Source organism: Somniosus microcephalus, chromosome 1, assembly GCF_052327205.1.
Source record: "Somniosus microcephalus isolate GS21.2 chromosome 1, FLI_Smic_1.0, whole genome shotgun sequence".
Taxonomy (NCBI): Eukaryota; Metazoa; Chordata; class Chondrichthyes; order Squaliformes; family Somniosidae; genus Somniosus; species Somniosus microcephalus.
In genome coordinates this window covers 460,915,468-460,935,253 of record NC_140987.1, presented here as the reverse complement: position 1 = coordinate 460,935,253, position 19,786 = coordinate 460,915,468, and the positions used below count along the sequence as shown (strand labels likewise).

Below are 19,786 nucleotides of genomic sequence, written 5' to 3'. Positions count from 1 at the left end.
TCCTATCCACTGTTCCCTTCGGCCATCTACTCCTCCTATCCACTGTTCCCTTCGGCCCATCTACCCCGCCTATCCACTGTTCCCTTCGGCCCATCTACCCCTCCTATCCACTGTTCCCTTCGGCCCATCTACCCCTCCTATCCACTGTTCCCTTCGGCCCATCTACCCCTCCTATCCACTGTTCCCTTCAGCCCATCTACCCCTCCTATCCACTGTTCCCTTCGGCCCATCTACTCCTCCTATCCACTGTTCCCTTCGGCCCATCTAACCCTCCTATCCACTGTTCCCTTCGGCCCATCTACCCCTCCTATCCACTGTTCCCTTCGGCCCATCTAACCCTCCTATCCACTGTTCCCTTCAGCCCATCTACCCCGCCTATCCACTGTTCCCTTCGGCCCATCTACCCCTCCTATCCACACATTCCCTTCGGCCCATCTACCCCGCCTATCCACTGTTCCCTTCGGCCCATCTAACCCTCCTATCCACAGCGGTCCTTGGTACATTTCTAATAACCCTGAAAGCATTTGTTGACAAGAACCTGTCTGGTTCCTTCTTGAAACTTTTAATGGGTTTCATGCTCCACCCCACCCCCCCCGCCCCATCCCCCCCACCCCGCCCCACCCACCCCCGCCCCACCCACCCCCGCCCCACCCCCCCGCCCCACCCCACCACCCCCCGCCCCCCCCGCCCCACCCCACCCCCGCCCCCCCTGCCCCACCCCACCCGCCCCCCACCCGCCCCCCCCCACCCGCCCCCCGCCCCGCCCCCGCCCCACCCGCCCCACCCCCCCGCCCCGCCCCCGCCCCACCGTGTCAGTAATCTGTTCCGCAAACTCACCGCCCTTTTAGTAAAAAAGTTCCTCCTGCATTTGCTATTTTTTTTTGTTGTCCTTAATTTGGAAACATGACCCCTTGGGCTTAAATTCAGTGCATGGCAGAACGGTTTACTTGGATCCAATTTGTCCAAAATCTTTCATAATTGAAATAATTTCTATTATATCCTCTCTCAGTCTTCCCTTTTCAAGAGAGAAAAGACCTTGCTTTTGTTCCCAGCTGAAATATGGAATAGGGACTAACCGGGTGACTACAATGGGTCAGATTTTACTGAAGTATGTCATCTAACAGCGTCTGCCCTCAGCCAGGCTAGCCCCTGCGTCCCTCAGCTCAAAACATTTTGCCCACCAAGTTGCTGAAAGTGTGATCTGATAATGGGGCAGCGAGGGAAACCGGGCATCTGGGACCCGAGTGAATAGGGCAACCAACAGGGTATCTCCATAACGGGATATGGGAATCATGCAAGCATATCAGTGCACATACCTGGTGGAAGGGACTTTGTGCATCTGAGGCCTGTCACCCATTGCATCTGTGATACTCCAAATCCCACCTTCATCAGCGGCCTCTGAACGAAACTGGTCACTTTTTGGGAATACGCATACAAAGGTGCGCAACAGGCTGACTAACAAGAGAGTGGAGAAACTGGTGGCTATCCGGGCGAACCTACAACTTATTGAGCCAGATACAGAAGTGTCCACCACACAGCTAGACAGTGACACAGAGGAGGAAATGGACACGTCAGAGCCAGAGTCAGAGAATCAGGAGGAGCAATGAGGAGTAGAAGACTCAGAAGACTCTTGAGTAGAAGACTCAAAGGGACAAAATAAGGACAAATTACAGGCTAAATAAGCTGACGCTCTTTTTAGATGGGTCTTTTTTGTGGGGGTTCAATAAAGTTCAAAATTATAACCTAAATAAAGTTTTGAAATGATAGCAAAATACTGCGGATGCTGGAAATCCGAAATAACAACGGAAGACGCTGGAAAAACTCAGCAGGCCAGGGCAGCGTCCGTGGAGAGAGAAAGAGTTAACGTTTCAGGTTCTGACGAAAGGTCTTCGACCTGAAACGTTGACTCCGTTTCGCTCTCCACGGATGTTGCCTGGCCTGCTGGGTTTTTCCAGCGTCTTCTTGTTGTTATTAAAGTTTTGAAAGCCTGTTTTTATTTGTATGGAACAGTATGTCTATTTTGACGACAAAGATAATAAGGGTCAGAGACAAAAACCATCAGTGTGCAAAAAAACTCAAAATTCCAATGGAAAGTTTCCTCTTTTAAAAATTCCCGGAATTTTGTAGCCCTACCTGTAACTATGATTAATTTGAAGATAGCGAGGTTTCATACGCTAAATATTGACTATTATGTAGCAAGTGTGGAATATTTATCAGAATTTGTGAAATGGAGCACGCTGGGATTGTATTAAGGAAGGTCGAGACTTCACTTCGGGTGAGCTGGAAGATTTATACAAAGTCTAGCGTCGGTATGAAGCAATTTCAGCTTTGCAAAAACACTAAACTTCAGTGCAAATCTGGAGCCAGAGCTGGCCTCGATTCAGGAGTGAAAGAGAGAGTGTCCAGGAGTAGGCAGTCTTCACACGGAGTGTTAATCCAGCACGCTGTGAAACCCAGGTGGCAGTGTGCTCAACGTTCTGTAATTGCCTAAACTGAATGTTAATGTTTCGGGAGCAGAGATGCTCTCCCCTCGCTCCTCTCTCTGACACAGTTCCATTTCTAACCTAGGTGTCCTTGTGCACCAGTCGCTGAAGGTAAGCATGCAGGTGCAGCAGGCGGTTAAGAAGGCAAATGGTATGTTGGCCTTCGTAGCGAGAGGGTTTGAGTACATAGAAACATAGAAGATAGGAGCAGGAGTAGGCCATTCGAGCCTGCTGCGCCATTCAATGAGATCATGGCTGATCATCCAAATTCAGTACCCTGTCACTGCCTTCTCCCCATGTCCCTTGATCCCTTTAGCCTTAAGAAATATATCCAACTCTTTCTTGAATATATTTAATGAACTGGCCTCAACTGCCTTCTGTGGTAGAGAATTCCACAGGTTCACCACTCTCTGGGTGAAGAAATTCCTCCTCATTTCAGTCCTAAATGGCTTACCCCTTATCCTTAGACTATGACCCCTGGTTCTGGACTCCCCGGCCATCAGAAACATCCTTCCTGCATCTAGTCTGTCCAGGCCTGACAGAATTTTATAGGTTTCGATGAGATCCCCTCGTAATCTTCTAAACTCCAGTGAGTATAAGCCCAATCGACACAATCTCTCCTCATACGTCATTCCTGCCATCCCAGGTATCGGCCTGGTGGATCTTCGCTGCACTCCTTCCATGGCAAGAACGTACTTCCTCAGGTAAGGCGACCAAAACTGCACACAATACTCAAGGTGCGGTCTCACCAAGGCCCTGTACAACTGCAGCAAGACATCCTTGTTCCTGTACTCAAACCCTCTCGCTACATAAGAACATAAGAAATAGGAGCAGGAGTAGGCCAATCGGCCCCTCGAGCCTGCTCCGCCATTCAATAAGATCATGGCTGATCTGATCCTAACCGCCAATCTACTATCACAGAACTATCTCCTGAATCTAACAGAATTAGACACACGAAATAGGAGCAGGATCAGGCTACACGGCCCCTGGGCCCGCTCCGCTACCCACAGGGCCATGTCCGATCCGAACCTAGACTCATGTCCAAATTCCTGCCCGCTCCCCGTAACCCTTAATTCCCTTTACTTCTAGGAAACTGTCTATTTCTGTTTTAAATTTATGTAATGATGTAGCTTCTACAGCTTTTTGGGGCAGCATATTCCATGGACATACCACCCTCTGAGTGAAGTAGTTCCTCCTCATCTCAGTTTTGAAAGAGCAGCCCCTTATTCTAAGACTATGCCCCCTAGTTCTAGTTTCACCCATCATCGGGAACATCCTCCCCGCATCCACCCGATCCAACCCCTTCACAATCTTATATGTTTCAATAAGATCGCCTTTCATTCTTCTGAACTCCAATGAGTAGAGTCCCAATCTACTCAACCTCTCCTCACATGTCCATCCCCTCATCCCCGGGATTAACCGAGTGAACCTTCTTTGTACTGACTCGAGAGCAAGTATGTCTTTTCTTAAGTATGGACACCAAAACTGTATGCAGTATTCCAGGTGCGGTCTCACCAATACCTTGTACAACTGAAGCAATACCTCCCTATTTTTATATTCTATCCCCCTAGCAATGAAAGCCAACATTCCATTGGCCTTCTTAATCACTTGCTGCACCTGCATACTAACCTTTTGAGTTTCGTGCACCAGGACCCCCAGATCCCTTTGTACTTCAGTACTTTCCAGTTTCTTGCCATTAAGATAATAACTTGCTCTACAATTTTTCCTGCCAAAGTGCATAACCTCACACTTTCCAGTATTGTATTCCATCTGCCAAATCTCTGCCCACTTACTTAGCCTGTCTATGTCCCCTTGCAGGTTTTTTATGTCCTCCTCACTCACTACTTTCCCTCCCATCTTTGTATCATCTGCAAACTTTGATATGTTACACTCGGTCCCCTCCTCCAAATCGTTAATATAGCTTGTAAAGAGTTGGGGACCCAGCACTGACCCCTGCGGAACACCACTAGTTACTGATTGCCAGTCTGAGAATGAACCATTTATCCCAACTCTCTGCCTTCTGTTAGATAGCCAATCCTCTATCCATGCCAGAATATTACCCCCAATCCCGTGATTTTTTATCTTAAGCAATAATCTTTTGTGTGGCACCTTGTCAAATGCCTTTTGGAAGTCTAAATACACTACGTCCACTGGTTCTCCTTTATCCACCCTATATGTTACTTCCTCAAAGAACTCCAGCAAATTTGTCAAACATGACTTCCCCTTCATAAAACCATGCTGACTTTGTCCTATTAAATTATGATTATCCAAATGTCCTGTTACTGTCTCCTTAATAATGGACTCCAAAATTTTACCTACCACAGATGTTAGGCTAACCGGTCTATAGTTTCCAGCCTTCTGTCTACTGCCCTTTCTAAATAAGGGTGTTACATTAGCAGTTTTCCAGTCTGCCGGGACCTTTGCTGAGTCCAGGGAGTTTTGGAAAATTATTACCAATGCATCCACAATCCCTACCGTCACTTCCCTCAAGACCCTAGGATGTAAGCCATCAGGTCCAGGTGATTTATCCGCCTTGAGTCCCATTATTTTACCGAGTACCACTTCCTTAGTGATTTTGATCGTGTTTAGCTCCTCCCCCCATAGCCCCCTGTTTGTCCAGTGTTGGGATATTCTTAGTGTCCTCTACTGTAAAGGCCAACATACCATTTGCCTTCTTAACCACCTGCTGCACCTGCATGCTTACCTTCAGCGACTGGTGCACACGAACACCCAGGTCTCTTTGCACTTCCCCTTCTCCCAATCTATTGCCATTCAAATAATAATCTGCCTTCCTGTTTTTGCCACCAAAGTGGATAACCTCACATTTATCCACATTATAGTGCATTTGCCATGTTTCTGCCCAATCACCCAACCTGTCCAAATCGTACTGGAGTTTCACGACATCCTCCTCACAGCATACCCTCCCACCCAGCTTTGTGTCGTCTGCAAATTTGGAGATATTACATCCAATTCCCTCGTCCAGATCATTAATATATATTGTGAACAGCTGGGGTCCTAGGACCGATCCTTGCGGTATCCCACTAGTCATTGCCTGCCACTCGGAAAATGACCCGTTTATTCCAACTCTTTGCTTTCTGTCCGCCAACCAGTTCTCCATCCAAGTCAATACCTTGCCCCTAATCCCATGTGCCTTAATTTTGCACGCTAATCTCTTATGCGGGACCTTATCGAAAGCCTTCTAAAAGTCCAAATACACCACATCCACTGGTTCTCCCTTATCTATTTTACCAGTTACATCCTCAAAAAATTCAAGTAGATTAGTCAAGCATGATTTACCTTTTGTAAATCCATGTTGACTTCGTCCGATCCTGTCACTGCTTTCCAAGTGCTCTGCTATTACATCTTTTATAATGGACTCTAGCATTTTCCCCACTACCGATGTCAGGCTTACCGGTCTATAATTCCCCGCTTTTTCTCTACCACCTTTTTTGAATAGTGGGGTAACATTAGCTACCCTCCAATCCATGGGTACTGTTCCAGAGTCTATCGAGTTCTGGAAGATGACCAGCAATGCATCTACTATTTCTAGGGCCACTTCCTTAAGTACCCTGGGATGTAGATTATCAGGCCCTGGGGATTTATCAGCCTTCAGTCCCATCAAATTTCCTAACACCATTTCCCTACAAATACTGATTTCTTTCAGTTCCACCCTTTCATCAGACCCTATGTTCCCCGGCATCTCTGGGAGGTTATTTGTGTCCTCCTTTGTGAAGACAGAACCAAAATATGTATTTAGTTGGTCTGCCATTTCTTTGTTCCCCATTATAAATTCCCCTGATTCTGACTGCAAGGGACCTACGCTTGACTTCACCAATCTTTTTCTCTTCACATATCTATAAAAGCTTTTAGTCAGTTTTTACGATCCCAGCAAGCTTATTCTCATATTCTATTTTCCCTTTCTTAATTAATCCCTTTGTCCTCCTTTGTTGAATCCTAAACTGCTCCCAATCCTCAGGATTATTGCTTTTTCTCGCCAATTTATATGTCCTCTCCTTGGATCTTATGCTATCCCTAATTTCCCTTGTTAGCCACGGTAGAGTCACCTTTTTTGTTCTATTTTTATGCCAAACTGGGATGAACAAATTCTGTAGCTCATCCATTCGGTCTTTGAATGCTTGCCATTGCCTATCCACCATCAACCCTTTGAGTGCCATTCCCCAATCAATCCTACCCAACTCGCTCCTCAGACCATCGTAGTTTCCTTTATTTAAATTGAGGACCCTAGTCTCTGAGTCAACTACTTCATTCTCCATCTTAATGAAGAATTCGATCATATTATGATCGCTCCGACCCAAGGGGCCTCGTACAACAAGATTGCTAATTAATCCTTTCTCGTTACATAATACCCAGTCTAAGATGGCCTGATCTCTGGTTGGTTCCTTGACATATTGGTCCAGGAAACCATCCCGTAAACACTCCAGGAATTCCTCCTCCACAGTATTGTTACTAATTTGGTTGGCCCAATCTATATGTAGATTAAAGTCACCCATGATGACTACTGTGCCCTTATTGCACGCTTCTTTAATTTCCCTTTTAATGCCATCCCCAACCTCCGCCTTACTGTTTGGAGGTCTCTATACCACTAACGTTTTTTTCCCCTTAGTATTTCTCAATTCTACCCATACAGATTCCACCTCATCAGAGCTAATATCCTTCATTACAATTGTGTTAATCCCTTCTTTAACCAGTAATGCTAGCCCTCCTCCCTTTCCTTTTTGCCTATCTTTCCTGAATATCGAATACCCCTGGATGTTGAGTTCCCAGTCCTGGCCTTCCTTGAGCCACGTTTCCGTAATCCCAACCAAATCGTATTTGTTTACTTCTATTTGCGCAGCCAATTCATCCACCTTATTACAAATGCTCCTCGCATTAAGACACAAAGTCTTCAGGCTTGTTTTTTTAACGTTCTTAGACCTATTAGAATTATTATTTACTGTGGCCATTTTTGATTTAAACCGTTGATTTCTCTGACTGCCACTTTTGTTTTTCTCCTTCCTATCTTTTGCTTTTATCCTTGTTTCCCTTTCCTCTGTCTCCCTGCTCAGGCTCCCAACCCCCTGCCATTTTAGTTTAAACCCTCCCCCACAGCACTAGCAAACACTCCCCCTAGGACATCGGTCCCGGCCCTGCCCAGGTGCAGACCGTCCGGTTTGAACTGGTCCCACCTTCCCCAGAACCGGTTCCAATGTCCCAGGAACTTGAATCCCTCCCCCGGCACCATTCCTCTAGCCACGTATTCATCTGAAGTATCCTTCTCTTTCTACTCTGACTAGCACGTGGCACTGGTAGCAATCCTGAGATTACTACCTTTGAGGTCCTGTTTTTTAATTTATCTCCTAACTCCTTATATTCCGCTTTTAGGACCTCATCCCGCTTTTTACCTATATCGTTGGTGCCTATATGCACCACAACAACTGGCTGTTCACCCTCCCCTTCCAAGATGTTCTGCAGCCGTTTGGAGACATCCTTGACCCTTGTACCAGGGAGGCAACACACCATCCTGGAGTCTCGTTTGCGGCCGCAGAAACACCTATCTATTCCCCTTACAATAGAATCCCCTATTACTATAGCTCTACCCCTCTTTTTCCTCCCATTCTGTGCAGCAGAGCCACACCTGGTGCCAGGAAGTTGGCTGCTGCTGCCTTCCTCTGATAAGCCATCCCCCCCAACAGTACCCAAAGTGGCGTATCTGTTGGAGAGGGGGATGGCCACAGGGGACCCCTGCACTACCTGCCTGCGCCTAGTACTCTGCCTGTTGGTCACCCGTTCCCTTTCTTCCTGTCCAACCTCTACCTGCGGTGTGTCCAACTCCGTAAACGTGCTATTCACGATGTCCTGAGCATCGTGAACGCTCCAGTATGCATCCAATCGTACAGGAACAAGGATGTCTTGCTGCAGTTGTACAGGGCCTTGGTGAGACCACACCTTGAGTATTGTGTGCAGTTTTGGTCGCCTTATCTGAGGAAAGATATTCTTGCCATGGAAGGAGTTCAGCGAAGGTTCACCAGGCTGATACCTGGGATGGCAGGAATGACGTATGAGGAGAGATTGGGTCGATTGGGCTTGTACTCACTGGAGTTTAGAAGAATGAGAGGGGATCTCATTGAAACTTATAAAATTCTGGCAGGACTGGACAGACCGAATGGCCTACTCCTATCTTCTATGTTTCTATGTAGGAGGGGAGCACTGTCCATACTTGTACCCCGTGTACAGAACTCACCCTGAAACAGGAGACAGCTTCAATCAGTGTTCTGCTCAAACGCACACCAGTAACTCCGTGTAAATGCAACACTTACTGGCACCATGTCCATAGCTAGTGAGGAACTGAGGCAACGGGAGTCTTTGTTGCTGTTTGGCCTGGCCAAAAAAAAATGAGGAACCACTTACTGCTGTCAAATTATATTGGTATACCCCCCGAGGTTTACAGCAAGAAAGTTCTGGTCACCACATTACAGGAAGGATGTGATTGCACTAGAGAGGGTACAGAGGAGATTTACCAGGATGTTGCCTGGGTTGGGGAATTTTAGCTAGGAGGAAAGATTGGAGAGGCTGGGGTTGTTTTCTTTGGAACAGAGGAGGCTGAGGGGAGATTTAATTGAGGTGTATAAAATTACGAGGGGCCTAGATAGAGTGGATAGGAAGGACCTATTTCCCTTAGCAGAAGGGTCAATAACCAGGGTGCACAGATTTAAAGTAATTGGTCGGAGGATTAGAGGGGATTTGAGGGGAAATTTCTTCACCCAGAGGGTGGTGGGGGTCTGGAATGCACTGCCTGGAAGGGTGGTAGAGGCAGGAACCCTCACCACATTTAAAAAGTACTTGGAGATGCGCTTGAAGTGCCGTAACCCACAGGGCTACGGACCAAGAGCTGGAGAGCGGGATTAGGCTGGAGAGCGGGATTAGGCTGGAGAGCTCTTTTTCGGCCGGCACGGACACGATGGGCCGAATGGCCTTCTTCTGTGCTGTAAATTTCTATGATTCTATAAAGAATTGGTAAAATTCTGTATCCCTGCATCCCCCATTAATTACCATCATTGATAACATTCAGCGCTGCTTATGATATATAATTTTTGCAGCAGCGATGGTCTAACGATGGAACGAGTTCAATGGCTGAGTGGGTTTAAAGCCTCTTACATCACAGCTCCCAAGTGTAATTTTATTCACACTTCACATTTGTACTGTAATTAAAAACAAGTCATTCATAAGTTTTTAAAAAATGCATCAGTGCAACTAAAAAAAAAAACACCCAACTCCGCAAAAACCAACTGCTTGGGCAACCCATAAATATAATTAGAAGTTATTAATCACTGCACGGCACTGTGTTGTCACTTGCCCGAACTATGAGTCTGTTGTAGGTTTGCACTCGTGCAGTAGGCCTCTATGACTTTAAGGATCTGGGCATCTTCTTCCAGGGCCGCTGTACCTGTGAGAAACAAAGATAAAAATTGTCTGCTGGTTTTTCGTGTCGAGGGTTTAAGACCTCAGAATTGACCTGACAGAGCGTAAACTCGAGCTTTCAAATCGGTGCAGGCGGAGCAAGATTCGTCCCCAAGTCTGGCATTTTAAAAGTTACCTCGACGACAAGTGCGTGTGACAACTGGGCAGATGGTTGCTGGGATGCTGACTGCTGAAAATTAAATTGCTTCTCCAGTTTAAAATCCCCAAATGTGTTACTGAATGGTCACATTGTTGTTTGTGGGAGCTTGTTGTGCGTAAATTGGCTGCCGCGTTTCCGACATTACAACAGTGACTACACTTCATTGGCTGTAAAGCGCTTTGGGACGTTCCGAGGATGTGAAAGGCGCTATAGAAATGCAAGTCCTTTCTTTAATGTATCAGAATTCCACCACTTTGCCCTTTAACAGAAGAACTTCAAATCACTGCCCATTTACTGTAAATTTTGGATTGAGAATAAATAGTTTTTTAAATCATTGCCCCACCACAGGCTGCGTGACACGCACGTATACTGTACACTCCCCGAAATACATCCAGCGACACAGACCTGGGGGGGACAGACACAGACCCGGGGCGGGGGGGGGGGGGGGGGGCGCGGACACAGAGCCGAGGGGGCGGACACAGAGCCGGGGGTGGGGGGGGCGGACACAGACCCGGGGCGGGGGGGGGCGCGGACACAGAGCCGAGGGGGCGGACACAGAGCCGGGGGGGGGGGGGGGGGGCGGACACAGAGCCGGTGGGGGGGGGGGGGCGGACACAGAGCCGGGGGTGGGGGGGGCGGACACAGAGCCGAGGGGGCGGACACAGAGCCGGGGGGGGGGGGGGGGGGCGGACACAGAGCCGGGGGGGGGGGGGCGGACACAGAGCCGGGGGGGGGGGGGGGGGCGGACACAGAGCCGGGGGTGGGGGGGGCGGACACAGACCCGGGGCGGGGGGGGGGGGGGGCGCGGACACAGAGCCGAGGGGGCGGACACAGAGCCGGGGGGGGGGGGGGGCGGACACAGAGCCGGGGGGGGGGGGGGGGCGGACACAGAGCCGGGGGGGGGGGGGCGGACACAGAGCCGGGGGGGGGGGGCGCGGACACAGAGCCGAGGGGGCGGACACAGAGCCGGGGGGGGGGGGGGCGGACACAGAGCCGGGGGGGGGGGGGGGGCGGACACAGAGCCGGGGGGGGGGGGGGGGCGGACACAGAGCCGGGGGTGGGGGGGGCGGACACAGACCCGAACATTTGCTTCAAGATGTCACCACAAAGCCCTAACTGTTGTATCTAACTCCAACGTTATCTATGGAAATCACGTTCAAAGATTTTATAAAATCTTTATTGCAAATCACTTTGTGGAAAGAATACAACTGAAAATAAATTTCTCTACATTTATTTAAATCTCAGCATATTTAATTTGTTTTAAAGTTTCAATATGTTTGTATCCTTCATTGTAACAGATATCCATCAGTACCGCAGAACGAGTTTCTGCAGTGCATCTTGTGGATGGTACACACAGCAGCCACGGTGCACCGGTGGTGGAGGGAGTGAATGTTTAAGCTGGTGGATGGGGTGCCAATCAAGTGGGGCTGCTTTGTCCTGGATGGTGTCGAGCTTCTTGAGTGTTGTTGGAGCTGCACTCATCCAGGCAAGTGGAGAGTGTTCCATCACACTCCACCACAATCAAAGCTGGTTTCTGGGTACAGAAACACTGGTCTCACAGATTACAATCCGTTCAATTAAAAGCAAATCACCAGCTCACTGTCTGCAACGGATGTTACAATTTGCCTGACAATATAATTAAAAGGGACTGTGCTTCTGCAAACTGAATAAAGCTACTGCACCCCAGAATGGAGAACGGGAGTGTGGGAGCGGGAGGGGGAGCGCAGTCGTTAGTTAGGGAGGGCGGCAGAGGTTTAAGGGGGGCAGACGGTTGCCTGAACTTGTCCGTCTTGCCAACATGTTTGTGCGACTGGTGCGACTGGTGCGATGTACCATCAGTTCAGGGAGAAATCACAACAGAACACGCTGGAAACACTCAGCAGGCCCGGCAACATCCGTGGAGAGAGAAACAGAGTCAATGTTTCAGGTCGAAACCCTTCGTCAGTTCAGGGAGGTCTGATCTGCTCAGCTGTTCTCCTGCGATAGCGAGCGAGTCCCTCAGCCCCGATGCTGAAATCGCGGGGTTTTTTGCGGGTGTTGTTCAGGTTCTATTTTTAGCGTCAAATATCAGAGGGGACAAAAAATCAAACCCTACCCTCCCAAAAAACACAAGGGAATTTGGCAAAAATAGTAATGGACCTAGTTTGCATAGTTCCCCAGACAGGGATCGGTAAAAGCAGCAAAGTTTACGGGAGGAATCAGCTTACTTTTCCGCAGAATAAACTCATCGTCCGATGTTTTCCGTTCGGTTTTTCGCTTGGTTAGAAACTTCTTCACAGCTTTGGGGCTCTTACTGGAATCCTGCGCAATAGGAAACCACCCAACAGTTGGTTACAATCTTTGTTTTTTTTTTTAAGCAGCACAATAATTTTTCTCAAACAATTCAGTTGTGATAAGAATTGAGAAGCAGACATGCCAGAGCTTTGCCGGGTTGGAGAGAGCTCGTGCTTCGCTGGTTAGTTGCAATGTTGGGAGACCAAACACGTTTTTCTGCGTCTACACAGTTTAGTCAGAAGAATCGCGTTGGTCTCAAATATTGGAAGAAGATTAAGTGCAGTTTACGTACAAATCTTACGAACGTCTTAAATGCATTAAGGTAAGCAAGTGAAGGAAGTGGTAAGACAGCAAGTGAGCTGTTACATCGCAAGCATGCACACACCACAAACTAGGAGAAAAGTTGCTCATCTACCCCTTACCTTTAAAATATAAGACATCCTCTACAATGTAACAAATGGGGAAAGAAAGATAAGATGAAAGTGGAAGAAAAAAATTGATGATTGATTATATGAAAAGTTCAGTCACTATAATAAAAGATCATTAAAATATCATCTATATTAGTGCTAAGTGTGCTTTCAGTGCACCAGTCAAGTCATTTAGATTAGTCTAAAAGGTTATTATCCATGCAAGTGAATGCAGTAATAGTGTCATGCACATTTAAGATCATTTCTGTTTGTCATAAATAACAATTAAAAAAAAATAGCAGCAAATGTTAACCAGGGCATCAAGATTTAACAATTTGGGGAAAAGGGGGTTCATTATAAACAGATGTCAAGTAATTGTGTGTGCATCGACAATGCCGATTGGTCTAATTAAGCTGGACCCACACAGGACCAATACAAATACTAAGGGGTTACGTTCTATTTAGCTTGCAAGCCTTTTTATCTTTAAAACGTTGTGCCTTGCGCACGAAACACGTACCTCCTTACAACCTAACGCAGCTGAAGGCCTTAGCGGGGGCGCTGGTCTCAGGCAGCTCAGAGTCCAAGGCCTGGGGAGTTTGGGAGGTTCCAGGGGGCCTCGGTTTTGCACTGTTGTGCTGTAAGACTGGGGAGGTGAGTAAGCGAGGGGCTGATGTGACGGAGTTGCTGGAGGCTGCTTGCTCTCCCCGTGCTGCTGGGTAGGAATGAGACGGAAATAGATTTTTCTTTGCAATTACTCAGAAATTGAGTACCAATACTTCAATAGTTTCACTAATTTCAGTAGCATCTGGGACTATCGGAGCAGTTGTAACTTAATAGAAGCAGTTTCAGGTAGAACATCTCAGAATCCTACACCAGAGAAGGAGGCTGCCATTCGGCCCATTGGGCCTGTGCCGGCTCTTTGTAAGAGCTCTGCAAAGTTCTCCTTTTCAAGTATTCCTGACACGTTGCACAGAATTACATCGAATGTACAGCACAGAAACAGGCCATTCGGCCCAAATGGTCCGTGCCGGTGTTTCTGCTCCACACCAGCCTCCTCCCACCCCTCTTCATCTCACCCCATCAGCAAATCCTTCTATTCCTTTCTCCCTCGTGTGTTTATCCAGCTTCCCCAATGCCTTTGCTCATCAACACGGACACACACAATTTAAATCTGGGCCGGAACAAATTTCTCTCGATTCATTAATGGCCGTGAGATGTCAACGTCGAATGCAGCAGCAAGTCGGTTGGGGCTGGTTTTCTGGAGCTGACCAGGAGGCTTGTCTTCAACAGATCGACTGTGCGATACCACAGATATCTTACAGCTTCCACATGCAAAACTGTCCCTCCCGCTGAAACTACCCCTGGGGGCTTTGAACCTGCGTCTGGAAGATGCTCTCAATCTTAGAATCCAGCGGTGGATCTGGGGGTTCCCGTGGATAAAGGAGGGGCTTTGCCTATTTCTGTCACACAATCACTGTGCGCTGATCCCCACAGACACAGAGCACAATGGGAGCACCACGCTCCCAAATTGCACCACAAATCGTTTCGCATCTGCTCCTCAAATATTTAAAATCCTAGGCATCAACAACACCAACTTGCATTTATATAGCGCCTTTAACATAGGAAAATGTCCCAAGGGGCTCCACGGGAGCCAAAGAAGGGGATGGGACAGGTGACTAAAAGCTTGGTCAAAGAGGTGGGTTTTTAAGGAGTGTCCTAAAGGAGGAGAGGGAGGCGGAGAGGTTCAGGGGGGGAATTTCAGAGCTCGGGGCCCAGGCAGCTGAAGGCACGGCCGCCATTGGTGGGGTTAAGAAATTCGGGCATAAACAAGAAGTCAGAATTAGAGGAGTGCAGAGGTCACAGAGGGTTGTAGGGCTGGAGGTGGTCGCCTGTCCTAATGGCTCCTTCTTTAGCTGGGTGTCAACCTTTGTCTGATAATCGATCCTGTGAAGATCCTTGGGACTTTTTACTCTGATAAAGACGCTGTATAAATGCAAGTTGTTGTTATTGTTGCTGACAACCAAATCCTGCCCAAATATCTCCGATATCATACAGTGGGGAGTTTGACGTTCAGCTTCATTCACGGTGCCCCCACCGAACCCACAGACTCCCCAGACTCATCCTCAGTCTCTACATCATCCAGCTGGTCAGTTCCCTCCAATAAGGCAGCCTGTCCAGGTGTGTGGAGCTAAGGTTAGATGGAAATGGAGACAAAACTCTGGATTTGTCAATCCAGGCCGACAGACACTTTGATCGGGGCTTCAATCAACTGTCGCGAATATTGAATAAAATGAAAATCCGTTCGGTCTCATTTTAAACTGGGAAGTCCCATCAATATTCACAACACCAATCTAGTGTATTGAATACCTTAAAAGGAATTTTTTTTAATGGGTTAATCTAGTATAAACTAAACGCTTACAAACCATGAGAATGTTACAATTGTGTTAACCAAGAGAGAGATGAACTCCGTAATATAACAACTGCAAACATTTTCACCTTACCATAACTAGTTAACTATTGTTGTAAGCGGGTTAGGAACCAGTTAGCAAAAATAGTTTTTGCAGTCCATGCATTGTACAAATAATCAGGTAACTAACGGATCCTTACTGGCTGCGCTGTCACAGGCAGTGGTTTGCTGGTTGTATTCCCAGGGACTGTGCCTTTGGTCAACATCAGTAGGTTTTCTACCCAGTCCTGCAGTTCCTGACTAGTGTTGCAGGACACCTGAATCCGTTCAATCATATTACCTGTGTTACAAATGTGAATCAGATTTAAAGTATTTTCTACATTGAAAAAGTTTCATTATCACTTTATTTCTTAAAGGGAACAATTTTCTTTTGAAGGCATGTCGTAATATATATAGTGCCAGCCGTGGCTCAGTGGATAGCACACTCGCCTCCGAGTCAGGAGGTCGTGAGTTCAAGCCGACACTCCCCGTGCGGTACTGAGGGAGCACTGCACTGTCGGAGGGGCGGTACTGAGGGAGCGCCGCACTGTCGGAGGGGCAGTACAGAGGGAGCGCCGCACTGTCGGAGGGGCAGTACAGAGGGAGCGCCGCACTGTCGGAGGGGCAGTACAGAGGGAGCGCCGCACTGTCGGAGGGGCAGTACTGAGGGAGCGCTGCACTGTCGGAGTGTCAGTACTGAGGGAGCGCTGCACTGTTGGAGGGGCAGTACAGAGGGAGCGCCGCACTGTCGGAGGGGCAGTACTGAGGGAGCGCTGCACTGTTGGAGGGGCAGTACAGAGGGAGCGCCGCACTGTCGGAGGGGCAGTACTGAGGGAGCGCTGCACTGTCGGAGTGTCAGTACTGAGGGAGCGCCGCACTGTCGGAGGGGCAGTACTGAGGGAGCGCCGCACTGTGGGAGGGGCAGTACTGAGGGAGCGCTGCACTGTCGGAGGGGCAGTACTGAGGGAGCGCTGCACTGTCAGAGGGGCAGTACTGAGGGAGCGCTGCACTGTCGGAGGGGCAGTACAGAGTGAGCGCCGCACTGTCGGGGGGCAGTACTGAGGGAGTGCCGCACTGTCGGAGGGTCAGTACTGAGGGAGCGCCGCACTGTGGGAGGGGCAGTACAGAGTGAGCGCCGCACTGTCGGAGGGGCAGTACTGAGGGAGCGCCGCACTGTCGGAGGGGCAGTACTGAGGGAGCGCCGCACTGTGGGAGGGGCAGTACAGAGTGAGCGCCGCACTGTCGGGGGGCAGTACTGAGGGAGTGCCGCACTGTCGGAGGGTCAGTACTGAGGGAGCGCCGCACTGTGGGAGGGGCAGTACAGAGTGAGCGCCGCACTGTCGGAGGGGCAGTACTGAGGGAGCGCCGCACTGTGGGAGGGGCAGTACAGAGTGAGCGCCGCACTGTCGGAGGGGCAGTACTGAGGGAGCGCCGCACTGTCGGAGGGGCAGTACAGAGTGAGCGCCGCACTGTCGGAGGGGCAGTACAGAGTGAGCGCCGCACTGTCGGAGGGGCAGTACTGAGGGAGCGCCGCACTGTCGGAGGAGCAGTACTGAGGGAGCGCCGCACTGTCGGAGGGGCAGTACTGAGGGAGCGCTGCACTGTCAGAGGGGCAGTATTGAGGGAGTGCTGCACTGTCGGAGGAGCCGTCTTTCGGATGAGACGTTAAACTGAGGCCCCGTCTGCCCTCTTAGGTGAATGTAAAAGATCCCACGGCCACTATTTCGAAGAAGAGCAGGGGCGTTCCCCCCGGTGTCCGGGCCAATATTTATCCCTCAACCAACATCACTGAAAAAACAAACAGCAATTGGACGCAAAAGCTCCCAGAACACTTTGTGTTAATGGTGAACGGAGAGTCTGCTTGGTGTCTGGGCCACCATTCATCCAACTCCACCAAAAATAAACCCAGTAACTCAGCTCATCACTGCGCACAATTTGGCCGCCACATTTGCCTTTTTATAAATGACAAACCTGTAATTTCAAAGACGTGAGGAAAGCTTTCACTCTCCTCTAACTTTGTTACGGTCATTCCCGTCAACGGCAATTTTCCCTGCAGTAGAAAATAAAATTGTTACAACTTTCACAAGGAAGCAATTTTCCAATTTTAGGATCTTTAATTCAGATCACACGCAACTATTCTAGGGTGCAATATATATCGAAGAGTAACAGGAGGGTGAACTGAAAACCCTTTACTGTGATCTCACAATATCCCAAAATTTAGCTCCTCTCACCTGATAAATAAAGCCGCTCATCCGTGGGCTTGCGGACAGCATGAGCAGGACCGTAGGGAACAGCATGAAGTACCTTTCGTCCTTTTCCTAAGATTGAATTCACGACAGTTTGGCAGGTTAACAAATCTCGTGTTATTTAAGCTGGATGATAACATTATGCACTCGCCCCCAGTTTTCTTTTCACAAGCAAAAAAAATGGGACAGGACAGCTCCAACGGCTAAACGATTCCATAAAAACTTGTTCCATAAAATACTTCCCAGACTATTTAATGAGGTGAAGATTCAGGGTTCCGAAATCCTCACTGGCTTTTTCCCCAAAACGTTCTCTTGCACGTCAGGAGCCGAACACCCTGTTTACACCTAATTCACATCACAAACTAAAAGGCAGGTGCTCGAGTGGGACTAACGCCCTCAACAGAGAAAGAGAAAAGGTCACGTTCACTATTTGACAGCGACACATCTGGAGCGAGGCCGGTTGGGGGTGGGGCTCGAGGTAGCGTTTTCTTCAGCTCAGACACCTGTGGAATTGTACATTCGGCCCCTCGAGCCTGTCCCACCATTCAATGAGATCGTGACTGATCTGTATCCCAACTCCATCCCCCTGCCTTGGCTCCGTATCCCTTGATACCCTTGTTTAGTAAAAATCTATTGATCTCTGATTTAAAACGATTAATTGTGCCCCAGCGTCTACTGCTACTTGTGGGAGAGAGTTCCACACTTCAACACTTGTGTGAAGAAGTGTTTCCTAACTTCTCCCCTGAACGGCCTGGCTCTGATTTTAGGTTATGTCCCCTTGTCTTAGAGTTTCTCTCCATCGACCCTCTCAGACACAACGCACAAAATTCCATTGCACCAAGATAGATATTACAATTCCAATTACAGTACCACCGTTCTGCCAAGACAAAGCAGTCTCTCAAAACAAGTGATCACTCGCTGGAGCGATATTGCACTAAGCACTGAGGTTGCTTACCACAGGGCGAGGGGTGGGGCGGACTCGCATTAGGGGGGTCTGAAAATAAACAGGATTCACTGCAAAATGAAAATCTTATCCGATTGGTAGCTGACACGGCAACAATCGCGCTGAGGAAGACAGGTTGAAAGTGGACGGCAGGGGGTAAATGATCCAATTAAACGTGGGGTCTCACTCACGGCTTCGCACATCAGGAAACCAACAGTTCAGTGTCTCGTGGGCTGAGAGTGTGAGATTTCCTGATGTGTGACCCTGGGGGGGAAAGGTCAGGGGTGGGGCATGCGATACTGTCGCTTGGCTTAGCATCAAATCGCACATCAAAGCGGTTCGAGCTCACTTTTGTAAATCTCGCCCCAAAAGGGAGATTCAAACACTGCGGCAGCGCACTGGTATCCAATATTCTAGCGCCTTTATGGTTCAAAAATTAAACGAATGCTTCGAAGGGGGCGCGGACACTGGCTCCTGGGCTGGACACGGGCACCTCCAGCGTCTTCGGATTCACCCCAGGGCGAGTTTTGCTGGAGGCGGGATTACCCGGGCCAGCCGTGTATATTTTGCTTGATGAATAATTTGGCGACCAAGCTGGGGATGTTTTAAGCTGCCCGGCGCCGCACAAACAGAATGTTCTGTTGCGAGGTGGGATGCAGGTACTTGCTGAGGATTCTACCCACACAGAGTTTCCGTTCCCAGTCAGGCTGTCGGGGAAGGCACCATTTCACAGGGGCGCAGGTTGGCTCCCGCCCCCTCCTCTGGGTTAGGTTAGATTTTCCATTTTTTTTTTTTTTTTTAAAAGTGACATTTCGTGCAAGCAACTTTACTGCAAAGGGAAAAGATACAAGAGGCTGGGCCCTGGGTCCCCAACGACAAAGATTTAACCAAATCTCAAGGGGAATTACCGCAAGGGACCTACTCCAAATAAGGGCCTTCAATTTATTCACAGCAAACTCTAGCTTTGCAACTTAAAAAAAGGGAAATATCCAGTTAAGTTGAATTAAGCAATGCAAATGATGCACCCTAGTGAGAATTTGGTGGGAATTTTTTTTTTGAAGTATCAGATTAATTTGGAACTTAGCAGCTTTGTATTGAGAGCAGACTGTACTCAACTTTGGGAAGGGGCTTTTCTTGTAGATTTGGCTCATTAATGGCGGCCGAGAATCTAATCCAGCAACTGTACACTCAGTCAGACTGTTGGATGAACCAGCCCAACAACAACTTGTATTTATATAGCGCCTTTAACATAGTAAAACATCCCAAGGCGCTGCACAGGAGTGTTATAAGACAAAACATTTGACACCGAGCCAGGGCAGGTGACCAAAAACCTTGGTCAAAGAGGTCGGTTTTCAGGAGTGTCTTAAAG

General features: G+C 48.6%; 1 protein-coding gene across 1 annotated transcript in view; it reads right to left on the bottom strand.

Moving 5' to 3' along the window:
- The window catches only part of arhgef6 (Rac/Cdc42 guanine nucleotide exchange factor (GEF) 6), a 250,895-nt gene that overhangs the window by 64,190 nt on the left and 166,919 nt on the right, over positions 1–19,786 (bottom strand). The window contains 7 exon segments of the mRNA XM_086002290.1: positions 9,838–9,927; positions 12,309–12,402; positions 12,798–12,818; positions 13,300–13,494; positions 15,390–15,529; positions 17,200–17,278; positions 17,460–17,546. Of these exon segments, the coding sequence (XP_085858416.1) occupies positions 9,838–9,927; positions 12,309–12,402; positions 12,798–12,818; positions 13,300–13,494; positions 15,390–15,529; positions 17,200–17,278; positions 17,460–17,546 (706 nt within the window).